Here is a 27,353-nt window from a genome sequence, read left to right on the forward strand (position 1 = left end):
GGAGTTCATTCAGTTGGCAAAGAGACTGGTTAGTGATCCTGCACTGGAGAAGGAAATCGTGACCAATGGAAGGGAGTATGTGAGGACACACCATTCCTGGCAGGTGGAAAGAGACACCTACCAGCGCCTCATCCAGAAGCTGGAGGCCAGCTTGGAGGATTAAACGATGGAAGTCTGTGCTTACCACATCTATCCCAACAACCATCCGGTGCTCAGCTCTGGGTAGATGCCAAAAGATGGGACTTAGTCCTGGACCACTGGAATCCTAGAGTCCCCAGGAATATATCCACCCCCAACTCTCCTGTGTGGCGAACACAGTCCCAAAAGTGCTTACAGCTCCGTTCTGGATGGGCTTATAGCTCACTCCTGAAAGTGCTTAGGACTCAGTCCCCAGAAATGTTTGCAGCTCAGTGTAGGTGATGGGGGTGCATCTCAGGGGCCTCTGGGGAAGTGTTCCAAGAACTGCTTTTGCAACTTATGGGGGTTAATTATTAAGCAACCACAGTGCAGATCCTTCTCCTGACTTCAGGGTGAGCTCTGACTATCCTTACCAGTTCACAAAGAAGAAACAAAAAGGTCAGGACTGTAAACAGATCTTGACCTGTGGCCCATCACGGGATTCTGATGGGTATGTGGGGGCCCAGGCTGCGGCTGGCATGCTTATTAAAGCCCTGGAGAGGCTGTGAATGGGTTGTGTCAGAACATGTCACTCCTCACTGGTGCACCCGAGGGATGCTTTCCAAAAGAGGCCAGGTTGCCCTGCGGGTCCTGCCCACCTGTATCATGTCACAGGGAGCCTGGAAGATGATAGGACTGGAAGACTCTGAACAATGGTGGCACCCAAGACTGTGACAGGAGGTCACTGGGGTATGGGGAGGTCAGCCTGGGGGTCAGTAGGATCTCCCCACACCAGCACACCGTGCTTCCTGTGCCCTCTTGCTGAATTCCAGCAAGGCTGTGCTGTGCTACTTACTGTGAGCAGGACATGGAACAGTCACCTGTGCTAAAGCAAGCAGCTTGGAGGAGGAGAGAAGGAGACCAGCCGAGAGCCACACATGCAAAGAAAGTGTCAGGTTCTGGAGGGAACTGAGGAGGACTCAGCACCCGTGTTGTCCCTGCTCCAACTCTGAAGGCACATCCTGGGCCTTTTGCTTTTCTACAAAAAATAGAAAGAAAAAAGAAAGGAAGAAAGAAAAAGACAGACAGACAGAAAGAAACACTATCAGCAACATCTCTTTTTAAGAGAAGCGGGCTAGAAGGAAGTAAACTGTGTAAGTCAGTACTTCAGGGATCAGAACAGAGCACCATTCCATAGGGTATCATTTGACTTCCCATTTCCGTACCTCAGATCCAGCACAGTCACTTTCATGAAGGCTCCAGCCCGAGGCAGCAGCAATTCCACAGAGCTCCTAGCGTCCGGAGGCCGGCTGAGTGATGTACCCATTTCCTTAACCCCTGGCTTGAGCTGGGGTCTTAACCTCTCTGGGTACAAGGAGAGGGAGGTTCCTCTGAGCCCAGAGTTCAAACCCACCTCGGGAGAGGTGTGCAGAGGTCAGGTGTCATTGTTTACAAAGTGGGATGCTCTGGAATGCATGCCTCTCCTTGGCCTGGTGATGACATCACTGCCGGAGCCCCACATTGCCAGCGTCACATCTTCCGCAATGTGCACTTTGGGGAAGGGAGGGTTCTTAATTAATAAAGCGTGCCACCATCAGCCATACAGAAACAGCCGCTGTTTATTCGTCCCAGGAGCACCTCTTATGGTCCCCAAGACAACAAATACGATACTCGAGTGTCTGATCAGAGGAGTTTGACATGGACTTAGACGAAAGTTTGATAGTTTTCCCTTTCCATAACAGGCACTGTAGTAAGTGGTAAAGAGAGGTTTATGCAGGCTCACAGGTTGGAGTTTCTATTGCTCTGGGCCTGTGGTGAAGAAGCCTCTTGACGGGAGAGGCAGTGGTCCTAGAACCCTACTCAAGGCTGATAACGACTTCAAGACCACAGAGTAGGCCCTATCTTTTGAAGATCCCGCCTCCTCAGAGGGGCACATTGCAGCCGTCCTTTCAAGGGGGCGTGTGGGGTGGGCTGCCACAGGCCTGTGTGTGGGAGACACGCTCACCACTCAGGCCCAGGAGGGAGGTTTGCAAATGTTGGAGCACTTAGCGGGCACCTTGTACCGCTGGGCTCTTGTGAGTCTTATCACTACTTCCCAGCACTCATGACAGTTCCATCATGTTGGCCCCTTTCTGTATCCGTTCTCTTTCTAGTCACCACAACAGAATCCTTAACAGAAGTGACAGAAGGGAGGTCAGGTTTCCTTTGGTTCATCTGCTGGGCCACTCAATCTGCCCTGGAGGCTGTGGTGACTCTGTGCGGCAGTGGGGGCTTTGGCCTAGCTTGTTCACATTTTGGCTGATCAGAGAGCTGGGGTAGGAAGCTATGCTAGACCACTATCTTCTTTGAAGGCATGCTTCCAATGGCTCCCTCCATTGGCCAAGACTCTAACCCCAAGGTTCTACAGCCTCTCCAGAAAGCGCCATCAGCTGGGTTGCCCAACCTAAGAGCCATTGTGGATAGCTTCTCATTTTACTGAAATACTCCCCAACCTCCATTTGTTCAACCCCAGCACTTCCTGTCTCTTTCTTAACATTTGCAACTCTGCTTTACAGTCCAAACAACACATTATTTACTTATTTAGATTTACTCTTATTTATGTGCCTATGAATGAGCTTGCATGGGTTCATGTGTGTTCAGAAGCCCGCAGAGGCCAGTAGGGGGCATCAGAGTCCTTGGAGTTGGAGTTTCAGATGACTGTGAGCTGCTGGCAATGGAACCCTGGTCATCTGCACATATATCCTTAACTGCTGAGCCATCTCTCCGGCCCCTGTGGTGGTATTTAAAACATTTTAAACATTCATCAGAGGGACCAACTTAACAGGGATATGGAGGAGGACTCTGGGAACACTGTGTTTGACAACAGGAAAATAAAAAAATAGGGCCTAAAGAGATGGCTCAGAGATGCTAGGTGAGCCGAGGACCTGAGTTTATATCCCAGTACCTATGAAAAAAGCCAGGTTTGACCACTGTTGTGTGACTTTTCCTGGAAAACAAACTACTTGCCCCAGTTAGGGAATCCATGGCACACAAATGTACAAGTACTACCAAGGTCCAGCTTGGTGAACCAGTGAGTTTGCTGGTGTTATGCACAGGAGTGCAGGCAAGGAATTGCATAAGAGCATAGATTACTCTCTGCAAAGGCTAGCCTGGGTGCCTCTCCTCAAGAGATGCAGGCAGCTTTACAGGTCAGAGAGTCTCCTCTTCCTCAGCTGCTCTCCTTACCTATATAATCTTGGGGAAGGAGAGGGCTTGTGTGACTGCTCAGTTTCAGGGTCTTCTTGAGACTTGTGAATTGCTTGCTTCTTGGTAGACTGTTTCAACTCAGAGGAAATTGCTATTTAACAGCTATATATGTCTATACACACAGTGCTCTGAGGATCCTAGACAGGAGAGTCACTAGGGCTTACTGGCCACCACACTGGCTCCAGGCTCTCAGTAAGAGACTGTTTCAAAGAAATAATGCAGGGGTTGGAAAGATGGTTCAGTGGTAAACAGTACTGACTGTTCTTCTATAGGTCCTGAGTTCAATTCCCAGTACACACACACAGGTATGTACACACAGCGGGCACACGTGTGCGCGCACATGTGCGCGCGCGCACACACACACACACACACACACACACACACACACACACTCTCACACACACACACACCATAAAATCCCCAAATGAGTAGTGGTTTAAACAACAGGGAAATTAATTCTCTCCCTCTCAAATAACAAGACTCCCTTGGGGATTCCAGTTTTCTATGGAGTGAGAGGCCCACATGCTTTTTCCATCTGGCTCTTCCTCCCCCCTCATCAAGGGGGAGGTGGCCATTACTAGCTCATGGTATGAAGAGGCTGCCTGTGTTCTTCCATTATGCCCAAATTCTAGGAAAGAACAAAAATACCTGTCCTTCTCTTCAAGATAATTCTTACTTTGGGTTCTATCCCATAGCCACATATAGCTGCAAGGGATGCTGAGATATACTAATTCCTGGGTCCAGTGGAAAAGTTGGAATCTGACTGGGGAAAAAGAAGGTGACCCTGCATAGGGTGGCCCTGCTGTAGTAGCAGTCATTGAGATATACTGAATTGAGATCCTGATTGTGGCTACAGGCAGCCTGCTTTGCATAATCACTGAATAACTTTTAATGTCAAGAACAGTGTTTTTCTGGGCTTTCACTTAGCCTTTTAAGGTCACCACTCACCTTTTCTCCATCAGATGATCATTTATCGTCCAAGTTCTCTGCCAGCGCATCCTATCGATCGGCACCTCAGACTTTGCCGTTCCTAAATTAAAAACTCAGTGTAAGAGAGAAAGAGACTTTTCGTGGCATGAAATGTCCCTTTGCTTCAGGTGAAGCATGGCCACAGGAAGCAATAAATGAGATGTATTGATTACACATACACACAGGCTCCCTCTGAAAGACCTCACAACAGTGTGGAATGAGTCAGCGCTTTGTTGTATGTGTTGAAGGGTTCTGGGACATTGAGAGCTTTTCCAAAGAGATCTACCAGCCAGTGTTTACTAAAGTCACTCTTATACATTAAAAAAAAAAAAAAAGATGCATGGGGCTGGACAGATGCATGGGGCTCATCAGTTAAGAGCCTTGGCTGCTCTTGTAGAGGACCCAGGTTTGATTCCCAGCACTTATATGGTGGCTCACAACTGTCTATAACTATAGTTTCAGGAGATCTAACATCTTCTGACTTCCTAGGGCACAGTAATACATGTAGGGAAAACACCCATACACACAATATAAATCTTAAAAAGTTTTTTTTTTAAATGAGATGCATGGGGCTGGGGAGATGGCTTGGTAGTGAAGATCATGTACTGCTCTTACAGAAGAGCTGAGTTCATTCTCAGCACCCATATCCAGCAGCTTACAACCACTTGAAACTTTAGCTTTAGGGGATTGATGCCCTCTTCTGCCCCCCTGGGGACCACACACACACACACACTGAAGTGCAACTTGTATGGTATAAGGACCATAGCCTGTTGAGAATATCATGGCAGAAATTCTGACAAATGAGTATTAAATATAAGACTGGAATTCTTGTCTGGACAGACCTCATAGGCTATCCTACTGTGTTACTGTATCTGTGAAAACAAAGGTTTACTTTTGAGTGCAGGATAATACATCAACATTAACCTCGGTACTTTTGCATTGTGTACCCTCACACCTGAGTGTGGTTCACTGTGAAAAATTCAAACGCACAAGTTTTTGACAGTTGAGAGCTGAAATGAGCAGCGTCCATTCTGATACCAGAGTCAGTTTCTATTTTTTTTAAGATTAATTTTATTACTTTTATTTATGTGTATGTGTGTGGGTATATGCGTGAGTGTGCATTGCCTGTTGTGGCCAGAAGAGGGTGTCAGGTTCCTTGGAGCTGGAATTCCAGGGGGTTGTGTGCACCCAGTGTGGGTGCTGAGAACTGAACCTAGGTCTTTTGCAAAAGCTGCATATGCTCTTCATCACTGAGCTGGGCTGTCCCTCCAGCCCCTGGAGTCGGGTTCCTGACTTTGGACTTCAGAAGAGGCTTTTGAATGTCAGCAGAAAGAGTAGCTATCCTGAACACCAAAGTCTGAATGGCAAAGTAGGGCTTTGGGGAAGAAAGCTTTTGGCCTTCAAATGCAAGGTCTGGATGTGTCTCAGAAGCTGTCTGGAAGGCCTCAGGCATATCTGTGTTTTAATTGTCAGAATGGAGAGAAGGGAAACTCTCTCTCTCTCTCTCTCTCTCTCTCTCTCTCTCTCTCTCTCTGTGTGTGTGTGTGTGTGTGTGTGTATTATAAAACAAAAGGTTTTCTCTTTCTTACACATGAAAAGGTGGCTGGAGAAATTCACTCACATACACTACCTTCAACTTGTCCTTGCTTGAGGTAATTTGAAAATAACCTAGGAATTTTGTAAATGAAAAAAAAAAACTTTCTGAATTTTCATTAGAGAAAATGTTACAGCAAAAGCAGATTCTTGCCCCCTGGGGTCCCATATACAGGTAAGAGGCAGGATTCCATGTTCCTGCCCTGCTTTTCTTTATCATCTTCACACATGATCATCATGCACGTGCAGGCTGGGCATGATGTATCCTCTGGACCTGTTGACCCACTGCCAGGCTGGGTTATTTGTCCCACTCACTACCCCCAATCAAAGGGTGAACAGTATGTCACACATAAAATTCCAGATTCTGGGACTGGAGGAGATGGCTTAGTGGTTAAGAATGTGTACTGCTCTTACAGAGGACCCCACTTGGGTGCCCAGGTCTCATATCAGGTGGTTCACAACCTCCTTTAACTCCAGCTCCAGAGTACCTGGCATCCTCCTCTGGCCTCCAGGGTACTTGTACTCATGTACACACACAGAGACACATAAATAAAAAAAAAATCTTTAAAACATTCCAAGAGTTATCAACATGTCATGCAAAGGAAATGACTTGAGGTTTTGCCTCACACATGAAGGAGGAAGCCAGTGGGAAAATCAGCAAATTCAAATACAGGTTCAAGACATGAAAGTCCCTGTCTTAGTCACCCTTCTGTTGCTGTGAGGACACCAACTTATATAGAGAGGTTATTGGGGCTACAGTTTCTGAGGGTTGGTCCACAGCCATCATAGTCAGGAGCATGGCAGCATTCATAGAGGCATGGTGCGGGAGCAGTAGCTGAGAACTTGGATCTGATCCACAGTCAGCAGAGGGAGGAGAGAGAGAGAGAGAGAGAGAGAGAGAGAGAGAGAGAGAGAGAGAGAGAGAGAGAGATTAAAAGCTTACCCTGGCCTAGGAGTTGGGGGTATATACTTTAATGGCAGGACTTAAGAGGCAGAGACAGGCCAGCCTGGTCTATACACAATGAGTTCTAGGACAGCCAGGGCTACATAGTAGGCATACTGAGACCCTATCTCAAAATAGATAGATAGATGGATAGATGGATAGATAGATAGATAGATAGATAGATAGATAGATAGATAGATAGATAGATAGATAGATAGACAGACAGGGTTTTCCATTTCTTAGACCTGGCAGTTCCTTCCAGTCTTATGCCTTGGCTCCCTACTACACCACCATCTTATCTCTAGAATAATTTATCTTTGTTGTTTCAGCCAGTTTGGGCTGGACTGTGGTGAGAGAGGCTAGTAGGCATGCCCAACCTCTGGGCTGCACAGAGCCAAGGATGGCTACCAGTGCAGCCGAACCCCAGACCACAAAGTTACTCAAAATATCTTGAGATTCCTTTTTCTCTCTGTGACTTGATTGTGCAGTTCTTGAGTATGAATTTTGTAGATGATGACGTGATGTGGAAACGTCAAAGGTTGGACACACTTGGTAGTAACTCAGTTGGGACAAGCTAGGCCATGAGAGTTGTAAAGTTCACTAGTATGGCACAATCAGGTCACAAGTGACAGCTCTCCACTTGAGTTCCATCAAGCATGGGGCTTAATAAGTCACATCAGGTCTCTAGGCTGTGGCCTGACCATTGACTCAGGCTGTGTCCTGGACAGCAACTCAGCAAACTCATACAGCTTTCTCAACCTTGGCGAGACCTCTGTGCTTTAGACCTCACATGGTCTGAGACCTGTGAGAATGAGTTCTTGGTCATGGGTGAAGAATGCTATTTGCACATGGATGTCAAGTATCTACTCTCTCTTTGTCAACATAAGTGTGGCTTTGCTCAGAGAGGCAATGTGCCTAAATAACAATGCTGTGTATCTCCAGTCTGAGTTTCAAATAGAATTCCCTAGAATGACACTAGGAGAGACAGGAGGCATTCCTTCTTGCCAGACAGAATTCAGGTGTGATGGCTGGTACTCTAGCAGCCATCTTGCAGGCATTAGGGCAGAGAGAGGTGATGGCTGGGATGTTCTCACAGATAGGTGATTTAGAGGTATATTTCCATGGCTACTATAACCTTTCCGCTTCCAGGGAAAAGAAATCCATTCTCATGTAATTTTTTTTTTAGTTGTCATAGAGACATTTGAGCATACCTAATAGCAAATGGAATAATACAACACTGTGTCCATGTAACTGTCACTCATCACCCACAAATGCCTGTCAGTCATAGCCCCATGGAAACAAGTGGCCCATCAATACTAAGGAAGGTATTGTAAAAAGATTTCTTACACAGATATGACTGCAGATAGGAAAGTCACAGCCAATTGCACGTGCCTGGGGCTAGTGTGGGGGAAACATGTACCTTCCATAGACCTGAAGACACAGCAGGGATGTGGATTGCCTGGAGGGGAGCTATGTGCAGGGGGCCCTTCAAGGAGCTGCAGCTTTTTCATTATGTGTGTGTGTGTGTGTGTGTGTGTGTGTGTGTGTGTGCATGTGCAAGCATGCGCAAGTCCTCTGACTCCATGGACTCGCCCTCTCCTTCCTCATCCTGTTTTCCCACTGGGCCACCACCAGTGAGACCCACTCAGAAGGCACGGCAAAGCAAGGCAGGTCCATCTGTGCCAGGAGCCCCTATGGGCAAATTGTGGGGCAGAAAGAGGGCTGTGTGAGCCTAGAATGAATGGAAGTCTTTCAGCTTAATTCATCCCTAAGACTTCCATGACTGGTGAGGACATTTCTGGTGACTGAAACAATAGACACTATCTGCTCACAGTTCTGGCAGTCAAGGCCTGGGATGAAGGTGCAGGCAGGGTTGTGTTCCATCCCAGGCTCTCGGGGAGGATACTCCAACCTCAGCCAGGTCATAGTTTCACTAGACAATCCCTGGCATGTGGCCCCATTGTTCTGATATCTATCCCTGGCATCTTTCCCTGTGTGTCCCTGTCTTGCCTATCCCTCTGTCTGACAAGGACCTTTGTTGGGGTCCACTCTGCTCCAGGAGGATGCCACCTATGTTGTTTGTAGATAACTCCTTTCTAAACATCACTGTGCACTGAAGTTTGGGACATGCATTTGTAGGGACCACAGTTCAAGGCAGCTCCCTTGTTGAGTTAATATTGTCTTTTCATGTGTCCATCAGACCCGGGATGCTTACAGACCAGATGAATGAACACAAGACCCAGGATTTTCTGCCATTTTGTGTACAAGGAATACTGAATAAAATCTCAGGGGTTGTGGGGACAGGGACTTGTGGGCAGCAGGTGACATGCTATCCTTAATCCTAACAGACTAAGCTAAAACATTCACTTTCTGCCCTGTGAGACCAGAAGGGACATCACAGATGGGTTTGTCCCCAAGGCTTCCATGACAGATGGCCAGAACTTTAGTGACTCAAAACAATACTAAGGGTGCAAACATTGCCAGCTCCCATGACCTCATGGGCTGTAATTTCCAATTTGGGGTGAACCACACATCAGAGCACAAGGCAGTGTACTCTCCGAAGTAACACTGTGCCACTGACATGTTCCCGCTGCCAGTACGGTTGCAGGAATACAATGTACATATAGTATACATAGAGAAAATAGACGAACATTTAAATATTTATCTAAGTATATGTATAAATCTATATTTAATGCATACACCAGAACTTATAATGCAGAATTTATCTCAGCTTCCAAACTCATAACTATTTAACTGATATTTATAAAGTTGTAAACGATGGTTTTAAAATGCATAGCATAAATAGCAAAATAAATAATGAAGGCAATAAAAACTTAAGCACATATATGTATAACCCAATACACCCATCCTCAGAAGCCTTAAAAATATGAATTGTCTTCTGCCTAACCATTTTGCTTGTTGGGACTTACCCGACGGATGCAATCAGAGATGATTAGAGAGATTGATGGCCCCATCGCGATGTCAACTACAATGGTAGGAGATTTCCAACAATGCACATGGTCAGAAATAGATTCCTTAATTAAGCAATTGTGTGGTTATAAAATTGGATTGTGTGCAGTCTTTTTTACTGTGTTATAAATGGCATTACCCAAAAAGGAGAAACATCACCAGGGTGTGTATGTGTGTGTGTGGTGGGACTGTCTCATGGTACATGACACTTCCTGCCCACGGATTGGATCTCACAGGGCCACCCTGGTTATTTAGGTGACGAGGTGTGGGATGGGGGGGGGGTGTCTTAATTTCTTAAATACAGGCTTTTGAAATGAGGATATGTCAAGACCAGCTCTGGGTTTGATGAGTGGATTTTTGACTCAAAAAATAAGATGGAAAAAACCAAGAAGCGAGATTTCTGGCATCAACCTTAGGCCTCCACATACGTGTGCATGTACATTCCAACATGCATCCATGGGAATGCATACATACATTCCAACAGGCATACACAAGGGCAGGCATACCATACACACAAACACACAAAGAAAACAAATTATATTAAAAAGAATAAGCAAATAGCTGAGTGTGGTGACGCATGCCTGCTCTCCCAGCATATAGGATTGGAAGTTCCTGAGCAGCCTGGGCTAAGTAGCAAGACTCTGCCTCAAAAAACAAACAACAGCTGGGTGTAATGATGCACACCTTTCATATAGCCTGGCCTATACAAATCAAGTTCCAGGACACATGGTCTTGAAAACCAAAACTAACCCAAAACAAAACAACAACAACAACAACAACAACAACAACAACAACAAAAAAAAACAAGGATAACAATAAATAAAAGAAGACAAATCTAGAAAAATAGTCACTAACTCCCTATTGCCTTATTCCTCAGTGACCTTGACCCAAGGACACATGCCATTTATGGGATGAAGAAGCTGTAGGCATGGAATACAACACCTGCTTTGGAGGTGCCTCACTGGAGACAGTCTCTTCCCAGAGGCCTTGAGATCTTCACGGGAAGTTAAAACTGAGTTTCCTTTGAGAATTTCATGGGTGGGGCTAGGATGCAGCTCATTTCATAGAGTGCTTGCCTGGTATGCACATGGGTTTGATCCAAGCAGAAGTCCAGGCCCTCATTGCATCATAAGAGCCCTGGAGACTTGAAAGAAAGGCAATTTATTTTACATCTTTACAAAGTCTGCATGAGCTCTGGGGTAGACTGAGGCAGAGAACAGACTTTGTAACCCTAAGGCAGCCTGCTTCCTCTCCATCCTCATTATCTGAGTAACAAGGGTAGTGCAACCCAGCATCAACTGAGTCTCTCTCTTCCCCTCTCTTGCTCATTTATCTTTTTCCTCCCATCAACAAAAGCTCTGTGTGAGTCCGCCTCTCTTTTACATCCTGTTTATTTTAAAACTTAACAGGCATTCCAGTGCTGGGAGGGGAAGTGGACGGAAGTCCCCAACCCTAACCAAGAAGCTCTCTCCAATTGACACTCACTTGCAAAGGAAAAAGTTTTCTCCAATGGAGTCTCACTGAGTATATAAATCACACTTAAAGGCAGGCCACATGCCCGGCACTAGACGGCTGAAACATAGTGGACTCAATGATACTTTGGTAGACTTTTTGTCTCATGTTGCTTTATTTGGGCCTTTTTTTTTTTTGTCTTCCTGGTCTTTTGCTTTTAGTTTGTGTGTGTGTGGGAGTGTGTGGGGGTGGGAGGGTAGACTAACTGAGGTTGGGGTGGGTTAGCTGGCTTCCCAGGATCTCTGTATTTTCTGTTTGTCTGTAGCTAGACTAAGATGACTCAAGGTACATTTAATTTTAAATGAACCTTTAGATTTTATTTTTTTACAGATTCCCCAATACCACATAAAATCGGACATTGTGGCACATGACTGTAACCCTGAGGAAGTAGAGGCAGGAGGATCATTTGTGTAAGATTAATCTTGGCTACATAGTGAGTTCCAGGCCAGCCTGAGCTATGTGAGACCCTGTCTCAAATAATAACAATTACAAGAACAGCAATAAAATCTCAGTAGCTTCTGGCTAAAGCCCGACTTTGGTTTTCTAGAACATACTAATAAAATGGTGACAGTGCAGGAGTTGAGTCTAAAAGCTGAGCACACCTCAGATACAGTAGCCTGAGATTATCGACCCACTCATTTCATGCCAGATGAGCACATGGCTTTAGTCTTGAGGGTGTTAAGAAGGAAATATAGAGCCAAGTCCCACTCAAACGTGGTGTGGGCCATTCTTAGCCCAGCTGAAATCAGTGTCTCCATAGCTGATCAGCACAGGAAGTGTGCCGTGGAATCCTGACAGTTGGTAGCAAGCATGTTCAACAGGTTAACTGCAGACATCTGAGGTGCCAGCTTCAATCCGAGGTCAACCACAGAGATGTAAAGTCTTGTTGGGCAGCCCAGGAGTTACTAGCCACATACAGGTGATTTTCAATCTCTGGGAGCTAATGTTGCTTTTTTTCTTCCCTTGCAATGTTAACCATCGGGATGTAAAACTCTCTAAGCGGAGGCTTCATCTCTCTTGCTGGAAGGTGATCGTGGGGTACTCAGCTGGAAAGAGAAAAATAGCTCTCTTTCTGTACGAGTGGTTTATAATCCAAGCTAATGCCAAGCTGTGTAATTAATAGCTCATTATAATTGGAAGTGAGAGTGTAATCCATCTTGCACATTCTTGTCTCTCCACCCATTGCTGCGTCTCCGCTGGTGAGTGGTGAAGCCCGAAGACAAGGCTGTATTTGGGAGAAAATCTTTTGGCTAATCTTTGTCATTCTTCACATTTCCATGAAAAAAAGAGAGAAAGAAATAGTTTATAATGCGTTTGTCACAGCTGATGGGGGCTTCCGTGTGGAAATCAACTGTTTAATGTCTCAGCAGGAGCTGAGGAGTTTTCATTAAGTTGTCTGGTACAATTTCATCATGGCGGGAGCAGCTCTCTTTCCTAGGTTCTTTTGGGTTGGACAGAAAATCATCAGAAAGTCAACAGCTCTGAGCGGCTGGTGCATGGGTCTTGGAAGATGCTCCCAAGATCCACTCTCTACAAATTTGCTCCTACTTGACTCCTGGGTTTGTCTTTCTTACGGTTTGCTTCTTCCCAGAGGATGGTTGGTGGTGTCTTAGTTACTTTTCTATTGCTGTGAAGAGACACCAGAACCATGGCAACTCTTACTTTAAAAAAGCATTTAATTGGGGCTTGCTTACAATTTCAGAGGTTTAGTCCATTATCATCAGGGTGGGGAGTGTGGCAGCACATGGCAGGCAGGCAGGCATAGCACTAGAGCCTGGTATTACACTTAGTATTGCTATTGCATTCATGAACCCATAGCAGCTGTGGTTATCTGCCCAGAATCAAGTCAGTCAAAATTCTGGCTGGCATAGATGGAGGTGGGGGTAAAGGTGCTCTCCAAGGCCCACCCTTCACTGGTGGACCTATTGGCAGTTGGTAGTTTCCAGGGGAGAGAGAATCACTCTTTATTGAGGGTACAGCCTCCGGCAGGCTTCCCACTTTCCAGTGGGGGGTGGGGCATACACACATGCACATATGTGTGTGCAACACCAATTGGACTTAGAAGGTTATCAAAAAACAATGTTTTTTATTATTATTTTTTAATTTGAATAACATTTTTTTCATTTATAAAACAATATGTTTTAATTTGAGAAGGAGTGCTCTTGGGGGAGGAACATGGAGAGTAGGGGTGGAAATTTAGGGATGAATATTATAATATTGTATGTATATTTATATGTGCATATATTATACATAAACTCACTAGAGGATAAAATTTTTAAATTTTTTTTAAAGGTAGCAGCTCTCTTTGTTGGACTGGGTTCTAGTGAGCAGAGTCAGTCTATTCAGCAGCCAAGAAGTACATCAGACAATTTCAATGGTGGTTTAGTGTGGAAGAGAAGATGAACAGAGCTGAGGAGTGCCTGGAGAAGGGCATGAAGAGACTGATATCCAGATATTGGGTGATGGGAGGTGTTTGTGAGGAAGGACATCTGCACTGAGACAGGACTCTCTAGAAGGATAGTTTCAGAGATTAGTTCATTATCACCATGATAGTAGTTCACAAATGTCAGGTGACCATGGTGCCCAAATTGATGAAAGTGTGAATGCAGGAGCCTGTGGTGGAAAGGGACTAAGGTGTGGGAGGAATGGCAGTCAACTGCCACTGAGGTTCAGAGGTAGGACATGAGCTCAGACTGAAGTCATAGAGTCTCAACTCAGGGGTGCACTGAGCTCAGGTGTTCACTCCCAGTGTAAGAGACAGCTGTTGGGTCATATCAAGCAAGAGAGTGGCAGAATCACGTTCTTCCACTGTGAAGGGAGTGGTGGAGGGCCAGTGTGGGTGTGTAGCATTGTGGAGTGGAGTTCAGAGGAGACAGACAGATTCTGAATGCATTTGGAGGTAGAGCAGGTAGGACATGTTAAGTTAGGTATGGAACACAACATAGAAAATGAGCCTTGGGGTTTTGTAAGATAAGCTGCTGAATGGGGGGTGGGGAAGTACCGTTGTCAAAGATTGAGGTGTGAAGAGCATTTCTAAAATCTCTTCTTCCTTCATTCTCAGGCACAAGAAGTATAAAATAATTAATGTTGATTGTCAACTTGACAGGATCTAAAATCACTAAGGAGACAAATATCTGGGCATGTCTATGAGGAAGTTTCTAGTCTGGATTGAGGAAGGAATACCCACCCTAAATGTGGGCAGCATCAGCCCATTGGGTGGGGTCCTGAACTGAATAAAAAGGAGAAAGAAAGGGAGCTGAGCACCAGCACCTGTTTTTTTTTTTTCTGATGATGGATGTCACGTGGCCAGCTGCCTCATGCTCCTGCAGCCCTGCCTTCCCACCATGATGGACTGTAGCCCCTCAAACTGTGAGCTGAAACAAGCCCATTTCACCTTAAGTTGCTTCTTGTCAAGTATTTTGTCATATTACTGAGATAAGTAACTAATACAGATGGCAATTGCTCAGGTCTGCTTTGGTGGCTTCCCTTGCAGCTAGGTGTGAGCAGGTGATCAAGTTCTGGGCAGATCAGGGTAAGACCTCTTTGAACTTCTAGGAAGGTCTGACTCAATTGAGAGAGGCTGGAGTTCCTTTCTCTACCTTCTCCCTGTTGCTTGGAATGACCATGTGATCGCTTCAGAGGTGCTTCAGAAGTCATCCTATGACCATGAGTGAGAAGTGACTTAGGTGTCTGAAGACTATTATTAAGTCATGATAGTAGAGCAAAGCTCATTTCGTTCATTTGTGACTGTCATTCTGAGATTTCTGTTCTATGCAGCTGACCTTGTTCTGGAAGTGAGAGATGACGGTAGGAAAGAGGCCAATCATCTGTGTGCCTAAGGAAGAGTCAGACAGCCTTCTAAATGTCACTGTAGCATTGTCAAATGGGTCTCCCCACAGACACATAGAGCTCATTAATGAATTATTAATCCCTGTGCTGCATATAAGAAATAAGTCTTTCCTATGCCCTGCAAGAAAATCAATTTTCTTATTAGCTTTCTGAAATTGGAGAATAGAAACTGGACACAGTGCTCTAAGCAAACATGTTTTACCATCCTGGCTGTTATAAATCAGCCAACTACCTCTTCTGCATATGCCCAGGGACTGGGCAATCTCTTTTAGGCAGAACTGGCCAGAATTCAGGTCAGAGAACAAGAGCAAAAGACCCAGTGGAAAAATAAGAGGACTCCTAGAGAGCCCTCCCTTGCAGGCTTCAGAAAAATTTTCCACTTCTCTAGAGATACAGGTGGGCATCAATTAAGTGTGAAGGTGTGTTCACATGTAACTAGATTTGCAGGGGCTTTAGGGAGAAGAAAAACAACACAGTATCCAGAGTGTCACATGACAATCTTTTTCTTGTGTGATATTCTCTCTCTAGACCAAAGGGTGTTTGTTGCTCAAACTTAACCCATTCGAGCCTTAGTAGGCATTCAGTGGGGGTGTCTGAACCATTTCTAAACACTCATACCATACACAGTGAGGCCCCTGCTGTTGCTGGTGTCTGGGGAGACTAAAGTAAGATGCAATAAATACTCTAACATAGAAATCCACTGAAGTGTGTGCATGCAAGCTGGCCCATGCACACACGTAGTCACAGGAGTCTCTAAGGCTTATGCAAAGAGACTGCATGCACATAGGCTTATGCAAACCACTACTGTTTTCTTAAATTCACTTGACAATGGGAATATAGGATGTTACTATTTAGCTTGTGATGCCTAAAAATTGTGTGAAGGACCCTGGAGGTTCAGGGCACATTTCCTACATATATATTACTTAGTCGTGTGGAGTGTGGGGAACCAGAAGCACGGCCTACATTTGAATTTGCTTGATCCTTCTGTGAACACCGTGATGCAGGAGTTATGAGCATGCGCAGGTAGGTTACTGAAGTATATGTTAAAAGGGTGGTTTTTCCCCCTCTCTGGCCCATTCCTGTGTCTGTGATTCCTGGTTGTCATGAATTAAGCAGCTTTGTTCTACATATTGCCTACATGATGCTTTCTCTTACTATGTCCCAGGAGCAACGGAGCCAGTGACACTCGTTGAAGCTGCTGAAACTATGGGCCATTCTTCTTTGGTTCCAGGCACTGGTCTCCAAGTGGTAGCACACTGTAGTACCATGGTCCCACACACTCCTGCAGGATGTGGGGCAAGCTCTCACAGAAGGTCTACGATGTTCATGAAGGCTGAACAATTTTTTGAGGTATTTTTTCTTCCTCCATCCCATGTAGGGTATGCAGTCCATAGAGCTAACTTCATGGCGGTATTGGAATCGAAAGCCCAGCTTCCTTGGGTCACAGGGGCACAGGTGAACACTAGTGGTGACTAAGTAGTTCACTGATGTGCTCTTTTGTGAGTCTCTTTGTTCTCTTTCATACCTGGGGTTTCGGGGCTGCAGTCAGCAAAGTCTGAAGCATGGAGTCCAGGCAGAAAGATGGTATAGCTGCAATGGCAAGCCACAGAGGTAGGAGTGTAGCCTTGTATCCTTCTCAGCCTGGGCATTGCTCTTGGTACTTGGGCCATGTGGAGTAAGAAAAGCTATACGGCCTCTAGACTTGCCTTGGGGAATGGGATGTAGTGAGAACAATGTCCTATTTTTTGTACTAAAACACTCAGACCAAATGCAACCAAGGGAAGGAAAGGGTACATTTCAGCTTATAAATAGGGCAGAAACTCAAGCAGGAATTGAAGCAAAAACCATAGAGAATGCTGCTTGCTGGCTCACTCACATGCACTTGCATAGTTAGCTTTCTTATACAGCCCAGGACCCTCTGCCTAGGGAATGCTGCCACCCGCAGTGGGCTGAGTCCTCTTGTATCAATTAGCAACCAAGACAATCCCCACAGACATGCCCATGGGTCACTATGATCTAGGCAACCCCTCAATTGAGAGTCCTTCTCAGGTGACTCTTGGCTGTGTCAAATTGACAATCAAAGCTAAGGAGGACAAGCAGTGTCTCCAAGTTCCAGAATGAACCCGTGCTTCATTGTGGAGGAGCCCAGGATGGCTTGATGGGGGACAAGAATACTTGTGGGGACACAGACTCCTCCACCTAAGGACAACCTAGGTCAGGCAGCTGACAGATCTCTGAGCAGGACTGGACACTATCAGCTAAGCCTGATTCAGACAGCAGAACTGCAAACTCATGAGCTATAATCATCATAAGCTACTACAATAAATTATAATTAGCCAACTCCACTATACAATCACAAATAACTTACAATAACAAATGATAATTTTAAGTCTTTGTTACCTGTTGCTATGACAAATTGTTACAAAAGCAACTGAAGGAAGGAAGGAAGGAAGGAAGGAAGGAAGGAAGGAAGGAAGGAAGGAAGGAAGGAAGGAAGGAAGGGTGTATTTTAACTCACAGTTTGAGGGCATAGTCCATCATAGTGAGGAAGGTATTGAAGGGTGCAGGCAAAAGGACGTTGGGCTGAGTACCGCCATTTTGACTTCAGACTCCATTTTACCTACAGGGGTGAAACAAAGTGTCAGTTCCCAAGCCCGAGGGGAGCTGAGAACCTTCCAACAGCTGATCCACCTCTTTTTAAAGCATACCAATAGTCATTATGTCATCTTTAGTTCTCTAGAAACGATGGCTGTTCCTAACCACAGAAGGAACAAATCAATCTGATTGGTTGGACTGGAAGGCTTGCACTGTATGTTGGTTGACAGTGATAAACACACTAGGAAAGTCCCTAATCTTTGACTGATTGGTGAAAATTGTGACCGTAACTTGGTAACAAATGTTTGTGATTTTTGTGCTTATAAACCCCGCTTTCTGCCCCTGCTTGGGGCTTTCAGGAGAAACAAGACTCACGAGTCCTTGTCCTGCAGCCCAGATCAATCCATGACCCACTAACGTGGTGAATTATTAAAATCTTTGGAACCCGTAAGTAGTGTCTCTCTCATTTCTCATGGTTCATCATGGACATGGGTCTAACAGGTGCAAGGTAGGTCACATGACATCCACAGTCAGGAATCATGGAGAGATGGATGCTGGTGCTCAGCTCACTTTCTCCTTTTCTTTCAGTCAGGGACCCCAGTTCTTCAGTTGGTTCCACCCACCTTCAGAATGGGCCTTCCCTTATGTTTGGGTCTTCTAGATGACTCTAAGTCCTATGAAGTTGACAGTCACGATTACCTGTCAACAGCAAGTGAAGCAGTTCAGTCCAAGTCTCTAGGACAGTGGTTCTCAACCTGTGGGTTGTAACCCCTCCATAGGGGTCATCTAAGACCATCAGAAAATGTAGCATGAATCTTAAAGAGTCTTATTAATAAAAACAAACCTGGAGCCAGGTATTGAGGGTGAATGCTGGAAGATCAGAGAAGCAGAACAAGCTTCTCAGTCACCTCACCTTGCCAATTTCTCAGCTGATCCTGTTTCCTCAGACTAGAAGCCTCTCAGTCCTCATTCAGAATGAATCTCAGCTGAACTGTTGCTCAAAAGCCTAAAAGCTTAGCCAGCCAAAAGCTTCTAGTTTCTGGTTTTTATGCCTTATATAACTTTCTGCTCCTGCCATCACTTCCTGGGATTAAAGGCTCTTGTTACCACACCTGGCTGTTTCCAGTGTGACTTTGAACTCACAGAGAGCTAGATGGATCTCTGGCTCTGGAATGCTAGGATTAAAGGCGTGTGTGCCACCATTTCCTGGCCTCTATATCTAGTGGCTGTTCTGTTCTCTGACCCCAGATAAGTTTATTAGGGTGCACAATATCACCACAAGAAAACACTGATATTTATATTATGATTCAAAACATAGCAAAATTACAGTCATGAAGTAGCAATGAAAATAATTTTATAGTGTGTGTGTGGGGGGAGGAGGGTCACCAGAACTTGAGGAACTGTATTAAAGAATTGCAGCATTAGGAAGGTTGAGAACCACTGTTCTAGGATGTTGTATGGTTTGTTGTGCAATAACAGGTGAGGGAAAGATGGTTTCTTTCTCTACTTCAGCCAGATTCTGAAAGAAAAAAAAAAGTCACATGCCATGCTGCTGTGGACCTTTTCAAATGCAGTCACTCTGTTGACTTGTAATGCAGAAGTTGAACTAGGATCTATACGCTTATAAGAAACAAGCTGAGTCGATATTTTTAAATTGAGACATTTCATATAAGAAATCCCAGTTTCAACCTCTTTCAAGAAAGGAAAGATCTGTCAATGTATTCCCCAAGGGCAGCCATGTGCCGAGCTGAGAACTGGCTGTGGAGTTTGTATGGTGCTAGCTCTGGTCCTTGCCTCTGGGGTCAGGTACAGGGCTACAGAAGGACTATTGCAGGCACCCTACAGATGGTTCTTAATTCTCCCCTGAATATGTGAGCCCAGCTCTGTGTTGTTTCTTTGAGACCAGATGAACCATGGCACAAAGGGTGGGCTGGCCCATGCTTGATGCTTGGAACCCTCTCCACTATTATTACCATGGCTGTTGTCTTCTTTGGAACACACTGGGTCCCATACTGAACAACAATTCAGGTTGTTCATTCCTGGGCTGAGAGTCCTTCCTTTTCCCATGCCACCCCTCGCCCCATTGTGAATGTGAGTTCATAAAACAGGGAGCCGCTGGTTAGAACCCAGACCGGAGGAGTCATGAAACTGGCATAGCCCTGTATTTCTAGCACTGAGGTAGAGGTAAGAGGATCAGGAATTCAAGGTCATCCTTGGCTATAGAGAAAGTGTGACGCCAGTGTAGACTATAGAAAATCCTGTTTAAAATAGCAATAAACAAATAAAACTGGGTGCAGTGGTTCATACCTGTAATCCCAGCATTTGGGGAGGCCAATGCCAGCCTGTATTAATTTAGTGAGTTTCAGATCTAGGATATCCCAGACAACAATGAGACCCCGTCTCAGCAAAACAACTTAAGAAGGTATCAGGGCTGGAGAGATGGCTCAGCAGTTAAGATCTCTGGCTGCTCTTGCAGAGGACCCAGGTTCAATTCCCATTACCTACATGACAGCTCACAGCTGTCTATAACTCCAGGTCTGGTGACAAAATGCTCTTTGGTCTCTGTGGGTACCTACACACATTTGGTACACCTAAATTCATGGGGCTGAAGGCATGGTTCAGTAGTTATGCTCTTCCAGAGGACCTGTGTTCAGTTCACAGCATCTATGTTCGATGACTCATAATGGCTGTAACTCCAGCTCTAGGGAATCTAACACCCTCTTTTGTCTTCTGTGGGCATTGCACAATATGCATCCCCACCCCCACTCCAACACACACACACACACACACACACACACACACACACACAGAGTTCTATGGACATACCACACACATTCTAACTTGCACTGTGATCAGGATTCCAGAAATTTCCATGTTCTATCTTTCGTCCCTGCTCCTTACCTCTCGTATTCCTCACCTGCTCTCCTTTAGTATAGATTTCAAGGGTTTTATTTTTAAAGGCCATTACAGAAATGGAATCATGTGGTCGTCAAGCTTCGAGATTGGCTATGATTATTACTAATAGCGCAAAATTGGATCTAACTTAAAAGCACAGCAGTAGGAAAACTCTTTAATAGTTATTGGCACTCTGTGACCTGCCATGCAGACGTGGAAACACAGCATATGCCGGAGCTGTCTTTGCTGGCAAAGGCAGACATGTAGACCTTGGAGGATGCGGGCAGATCTTCCGAGTCCACTGTCACTCCTGTTCCCACCCCCTTCTATAGGTTCGGTGTAGAGACAAAGAGGATGGAAGCGATGCATATCAGACAGACAACAGTGGCTTACCCACAAGGCTCAAGGGCGAGCCTGCATTCATTCCCACTCTGCACCCATCACCCTTCCTCCCCACTCTCATCCCACCCCCAGGCTGAGGCCGTACTGAACCTCCAGTCTGTTACAGATGTTGCAAGGAAGTCTCCAATAAGGTACCGAAGGCTCTCAGTATCAGTAGCCGCTCCACCAGCTGTGCCCTGATGTGTAGACTATCCCCAACTGTGTCATCCATATGTCATCATGACAATGACAGCGTGAGACTCTCAAATCCACACCAGGGTGATCTCTCGGGTCATTTGTTCTGGGAGAAGTCAGCTGTCCTATTGAGAGGACCCCAGGCGACCACAGGGAACTGGTTCACTTGAAGGTGGATGGAGGATGGCCTTTGCCTGAAGTTTGGATGGATCAAAGGCCTTCTAGCAGCTATGAGCATCTTCCAGTCCCCAAGCCATCAGCCAACACAGGCATACTTTGACTGAGGCCTTGAGAGAGACAAAGCCAGGGTTGGTTCCTGACCGTGGGAGCCGTCTGTGGTTTCAGGAGACTGAACTTTGGGAATTCAGTTCTACAGTTGTGTAGGTTACCTCTTGCTGTGTAACGAGTGTCCTGAGTACAGCAGCAGGAAACCAGTACTAGGGGTCTATTCAGATACAGCAGCTGGAAACCAGTACTAGGGGTCTATTCAGACATTGTGATGCAGGGTCACTTGTGAGGCTGCCACCATGGTTGCTGGTCCTATAACCACTTCCACGCCTATGGGGAGACAGTGGTTTTTCAGGGTCACACAGGTGGCTGCTGATCAACCTTGCTTTCTTGTTGGAGGGGCCTCCACAACGTTGCTTTGTGACAATGGCTCCTGGCTCCCTCTAGAGAACGAGAGTGAGAGAGTGAATTCTGTGTCCCTTTCTTCACAGCTCTCCTAGACTGTGTAGCTTCAGTAATGTTCCGGAACCCCAAGGTCAGAGTATGTCTGGTTCAGGGTGTCTTACTAAAATTAGGATGGTTGTATTTCTTGTCTCCTTACATGGTGCAGGGAGAGAGAGAGGGTATGGGCAGACATGGGGAGAGCGAGCCAAAGAAGAGAGACAGAGAAAGAAAGAGAAGAGAGAGAGTTAAGGGAGGAGACGGGGTAAAGGAAGAGAAAGGAGAGAAACACACACACACAGGAGAAACAGAGGGGGACAGAAAGAGAGAGGAGGGGAAAAAGCCAAAGGAAAGAGCGGAAGAGATGGAGAAGGGAGGGAGAGAAAGAGAATGGAGTCTGGATGTCTCTTTCAGATCTTTGTCCTTTAGATGGATTTCTTTTACACATGTTAGTGTTTTGCCTGTGTGTGTATATGCACCTTGTTTGTGCCTGGTGCCCGTGGAAGCTGGGATAGGGAATGAGATTCCCTGGAACTGGAGTTATGAATGGTTTTGAGGCACCAAGTATGCGCTGGCTATCAAATCTGGATCCTCTGAAGGAGCAACAAGTACTCTTAATGGCTGAGCCATCTCTTTGTTTCCTTGCTTTTCATCTAATAATGACAGGAGTTATATAATTATAGTTAGGGCTTCTACTTAGGAATTTTGGTGCGTACTCAATCAAATACATAACGCTACCTAATGGCTCATCTTTTTATACCCTAATATGGAAACAACACCCCATCACTTCTTTTTGTTGTTGATGTTGGTTTTTTCAAGACAGGGTTTTCTTGTGTAGTTTTGGAGCCTGTCCTGGAACTTGCTTAGTAGACCAGGCTGGCCTCGAACTCACAGAGATCTGCCTGCCTCTGCCTCCCAAGTGCTGGGATTAAAGGCATGTGCCACCACGCCCGGCCACCCCATCACTTCTGCTGCATTTAATTGCAGCTCCCATGCAAAGAGGTATGGCTCCCTGTGTAAACAGTGGGTAGCAGGGATCGGGGGAGAATCCTAGAGACCAACTCCACAGGGTGGACACAGCAGCATAAAACAGCTTTCTATGGCCAATTGCAGCCCACATCCTCAGGAGCATCAGCACATCCTGCCACTTACAGACAAGTCATTCTTAAAATGAATCCCTTGAGTGAACAACACACTCACACCTGCATACGGCCTACTCCTTTCAATTCTAAGCCAGTCACAGCCTTTGACTCATTTTTTTGTAGGCCGTAGAGTATCTGAGTATCTTCATGCAGACAGAATCAGACACAAAATATATTCTTTTTTTTTTTTTTTTTTTTTTTGGTTTTTCGAGACAGGGTTTCTCTGTGTAGCTTTGCGCCTTTCCTGGAACTCACTTGGTAGCCCAGGCTGGCCTCGAACTCACAGAGATCCGCCTGGCTCTGCCTCCCGAGTGCTGGGATTAAAGGTGTGCGCCACCACCGCCTGGCACAAAATATATTCTTATTCCTCTACTTTTATTTACACACAGTTGCCTGCTGTCTAAACTGTATTGCATCCCACTTCCCCTTCTGAATTGCTTCTCTTTCTCCATCAGTTTGCGATCTTCTCACCCCCACCCCACCTTTTCTTCTAGATACGCAGCACGCTATTCCATATTCCCGTGAATGGTTCAATGCACTTTACCCAAACAGTCTCTTATGGATGAGCATATGGTCTTTCTCCATCACTTGTTTTTACAAGAAAACGCAGCAATTAAATAGTTTCATACACACGCCACACACGTGCAGGGCTGCAGGTGAAGGAAACTCACAGGTGCGGGTGGGAGGGTCAGAGGTAGGTACATCTGTAAGCGGATGGCTGTTGCCAAGTCTGTCCATACGGAGCTTGCATCGGTTTGTGTTTCCAGCAGCGACGTGCGAGGCCTTGCTTCCCACAGCTTCTCCAACACAGCGTGTTCCCGTGCGTTGGGATGTGTGCCAGTCTGCTGGGGAGAAAACACGCTGCCGCTGCCTTCTTTTAATTTACACTTGGGACGTTATGGAGGCTGCTTCAACCTCTTTTCACGTGTTTGGGATTTTTTTTTCCTTTCTTTCTTCCTACTGTCCTTGTGAAAATGACACTTCCAATTCTCTGTTTTTCCACAGCAGGTGTTTCCCTAGAATGCCAGGGGCCTCATCTTTCCCAGAATGCTCTGTCCTTATCTTACCCAGAATGCTCCAGTGCTCATCTTACCCAGAATGCCCTGGTCTTTATCTTAGAGAGAATGTCCTGATCCTCTCCTTACCCAGTATGCTCTAGTTTTCACCTTACTCAGAATACCTTGGTCCTCACCCTTAACCACAATCCTCAAGACTACTCTGAGGAGGAGTTTGCCACTAGGAAGACTCTCAGAATTCAGCAAACTTTTACGTTAGTGGTTATAGTTTACCGATGTGGGAGGGTCAGAGCAAAGATAGCAGATGGGAGAGATGCTGTGGCAGGTCCAAGAGAGTCAAGCTCTCCACAGAGTCAAGCGGACAGCCACAGCCAATGCACGCAGACTGTTGCCAGCCTTTGTGTCTTACCCAGAGAAAACCAAAGGTATTAAAAAGTCCTAGCTTTGCTATCTGGAGGTTTCATCGGATATTATTAGCAGACACTTACAGATGACCACCATTGACAGTGATCACCATTGACAGTGATCACCACCGACTGTACTCGTAGTTGCCAATGCCCACCACTGACCACACTTATGGCTGACCACATTTGCCAATGACCAAACTCAAATCTGACCAAGCTCATAGCTGACCATGTTCACATCCGACTACTCACTGTTGACCACATGGCTAGCCATGCTCATGACTGATCTCACTCACAACTCACTGTGGTCAGTGATGACCACATTCATATTCATCCACACTCATGGCTGATTGTATCATTTGCTCCTCCTTAGGCTGAGCTGGTAACCGCATGCTCTCTTCTCTACCATAAATCCCACTTACTATCTGATGTTGGGGAAGGGTCCCAGGTAAACAAAGCCACCTGCATTAGGAAGGCCATCCCAAAGGCTTAGAGGTAACCTCCCAGGAGTCTGTCAAAAGCAATCACGACCAAGGCACAGTGGTTCATGCCTGTCACCTCTGCACTTAGGAGATTGAGGCAGGAAGAATGCAAATTCAGGTGCTGCCTGGGCTGTGTATCAAAATGAATATGAGAAGCTCGAAGTGTAACTCCCTGGTAGACTTGCCTGGCATTCTTAAGCTCTGAGATCCACTTCACAGCACACACACACACACACACACACACACACACACCAGGAGAGAAACACTTCCTCTGAAAATGGATACCCTGTCACTAACAACCACATATTGAAATTCTGCTCTTACTTCCGGAGTTAAGTCAAAAGTTCCCCACACTTACAAAGCCTGAGAAGAAGTGAGGATTAACCACCCCATTTCCTGTGCTTTCAAAGCATGGTCACGGCCCTCTGTCATTAATGCTAGCATTTTCTCTTTAAAATTTATTTGGGGTGTGTGTGTGTGTGTGTGGGTGTGTGTGTGTGTGTGTGTGTGTGTGTGTGTTCATGTGAGTGCAGTTACCAAAGAAGCCAGAAGAGACTGTCAGAGCCACCTGAAGCTGGAGTTAGAGATGACTGTGAGCCACCTGACATGGGTGGGTCCTGGGTAAACTCAGATCTTCTGGAAGAGGAGCAACTGCTCATAGCTGCTGAGCTTTCCCTCCGGGTCTGACACTGGCCTTTAATGCTGAGACATTCTGAAGGACCCATGATGAGGACTGTGTTGCAGATGTTTTTCTGGACTGCCCATCACTTTCCCCCTCACTGATCCGGCCTCCAATCTCACCGGCTTAGCTCCCTGTTCTTCAGCTCCAGCAAGCCCTTTTCTGTTGGGCTTGTTTTGTTTTACCAAGATAGGGTCTCATGGAGCCATGACTACCCTTGAACTCTCTAAGTAGCTGATTTTCTGTCCTTTCTACCTCTGCCTTCCAAGCGCTAGGATTCTAGGTGCCAGCACCCTGATTTATGTAGGGCTGGGATTAAACCCAGGGCTTTGTGAGTACTCAGCAAACAAACTCTCACCTGTGCTACATTCCTAGCCCTCCAGTTACCCTTCGGTGCTACATTCTATTAAGACCTCTCTGTCAGTCTCCCATCCTGGCCGGGAGGACAACTGATTTTCAGTCCCTTCTTTCCTTTCCATGCTTCAACGCCATGGTCCCCAGCAGCCCTCCACGCTGACACAAGCTGCCCCAACTATTCATCTGCCTCACACCTGTACCCAGCTGCTGACAGAAACACGTAACTTGCCCACGAGTCTTAGCTACCTTCCTGATCGTTCTACTTGATGGATCCTCAGGGCAGCCCAGAAGCCCCTTCCTGGTTCCCAAATCTACCTGCTTCCTGCTCACCGAGAAAATCAGACGCAGTGGGAAAAGGACCTTTTAAGCTCCGAGCCCCACATCTACAAACTTACAGAGGGGTCCATTCCTTAGTTGGAATGAGTTTCTCTGCTCTGATTGACAATCAGCCTTCCTCTCCATCAGCTATTGGAGGATATTCATCCCACAGGCTGCCCCATGTCCTTCTGCTACTTTTCCCTCCTCTGCTGGCTGAGCCATGCAAATGTTGGGGGAAGAGTTGGCTTTTGAGGTACCCAGGCTACCTCTTTTCTTCGCTCTCCTCTGCTTTGTCCTTCAGAAAGACGTCCCTGATGTTTCTCTCCTCCATCCCTCGACTGTACCTCTCTTTTGATGCCCCAGCCCTCGCAACAGCACAGATTTTTGTCCAGACTGCCAATGTCATCCATGCTGCTGAGTGTCACATTCAACTCTCCGTCTTCCTTGTAGTCCACCTTAACAAGCAAGGTGACAAACCAGTTATTTCTTTTCCCCTACCCCATTCCTTTTATGTGTATGTGTGCACATTGTGTGTGTGTGTGTGTGTGTGTGTGTGTGTGTGTGTGTGTGTGTTGGTGTGCATGCATGCGAGAATGTTGAGGTCACAGGTTGATGTTGGGTACCTTTTTCAATGGCTCTCCATCTTTTTTTTTTTTTTTGACAGGGTCTCTCATTGAACCCAGAGCTCATGGGTTTAGCTAGACTGGCTGGCCAGTGAGCCCACTGAGATTCCCCTGTCTTTGCCTCTTCAATACCAGGATTAAAGTGAGGGCCACCAGCTGGTGCAGAGTGTGCTCAAGAGTATGCCTCCCTTTCCTGTAAAAGTAAATAAAGTACAGGTGTGTGGAAGACATTCCCCCCACATGGCGTCTTGAGGGCCAGTTTGTCTTCATTTTTCCCTCTCTCCCCGTCTCAGCTGGTGGGGGCACGGAGAGATGGTGGCTGGCAGATATTCTGGCACTGGACACCTCTGCAGTCCAGTGGCCTGGTCTCAGCCTCCAGAACCCTGGGAGCTTGAGTT

The 27,353-nt window shown here is 46.1% G+C and overlaps 1 protein-coding gene and 1 long non-coding RNA gene across 4 annotated transcripts in view; one reads left to right on the plus strand and one right to left on the minus strand.

Annotated features, from left to right (window-relative positions):
• Glt1d1 (glycosyltransferase 1 domain containing 1) overlaps positions 1-1,714 on the plus strand; it is a 69,296-nt gene extending 67,582 nt beyond the window's left edge. For all 3 annotated transcript variants that reach the window (XM_052755494.1, XM_052755495.1, XM_052755493.1), the window contains exon 12: positions 2-1,714. In XM_052755494.1, the coding sequence (XP_052611454.1) occupies positions 2-163 (162 nt within the window). In that variant the 3' untranslated portion in view covers positions 164-1,714. The remainder of the gene's footprint in view (position 1) is intronic.
• Positions 1,044-26,880, minus strand: LOC128121081 (uncharacterized). Its single transcript, XR_008222059.1, has 6 exons — positions 23,748-26,880; positions 18,418-18,493; positions 10,781-17,819; positions 4,312-4,393; positions 1,344-1,668; positions 1,044-1,156 (listed from the first exon to the last, which is right to left on the minus strand). It is a non-coding gene; the product is annotated as an uncharacterized LOC128121081 (long non-coding RNA).
• Between the last annotated feature and the right edge of the window lie 473 nt (positions 26,881-27,353).

Source organism: Peromyscus californicus, unplaced genomic scaffold (assembly GCF_007827085.1).
Source record: "Peromyscus californicus insignis strain IS unplaced genomic scaffold, ASM782708v3 Scaffold_2__1_contigs__length_46816999, whole genome shotgun sequence".
NCBI lineage: Eukaryota > Metazoa > Chordata > Mammalia > Rodentia > Cricetidae > Peromyscus > Peromyscus californicus.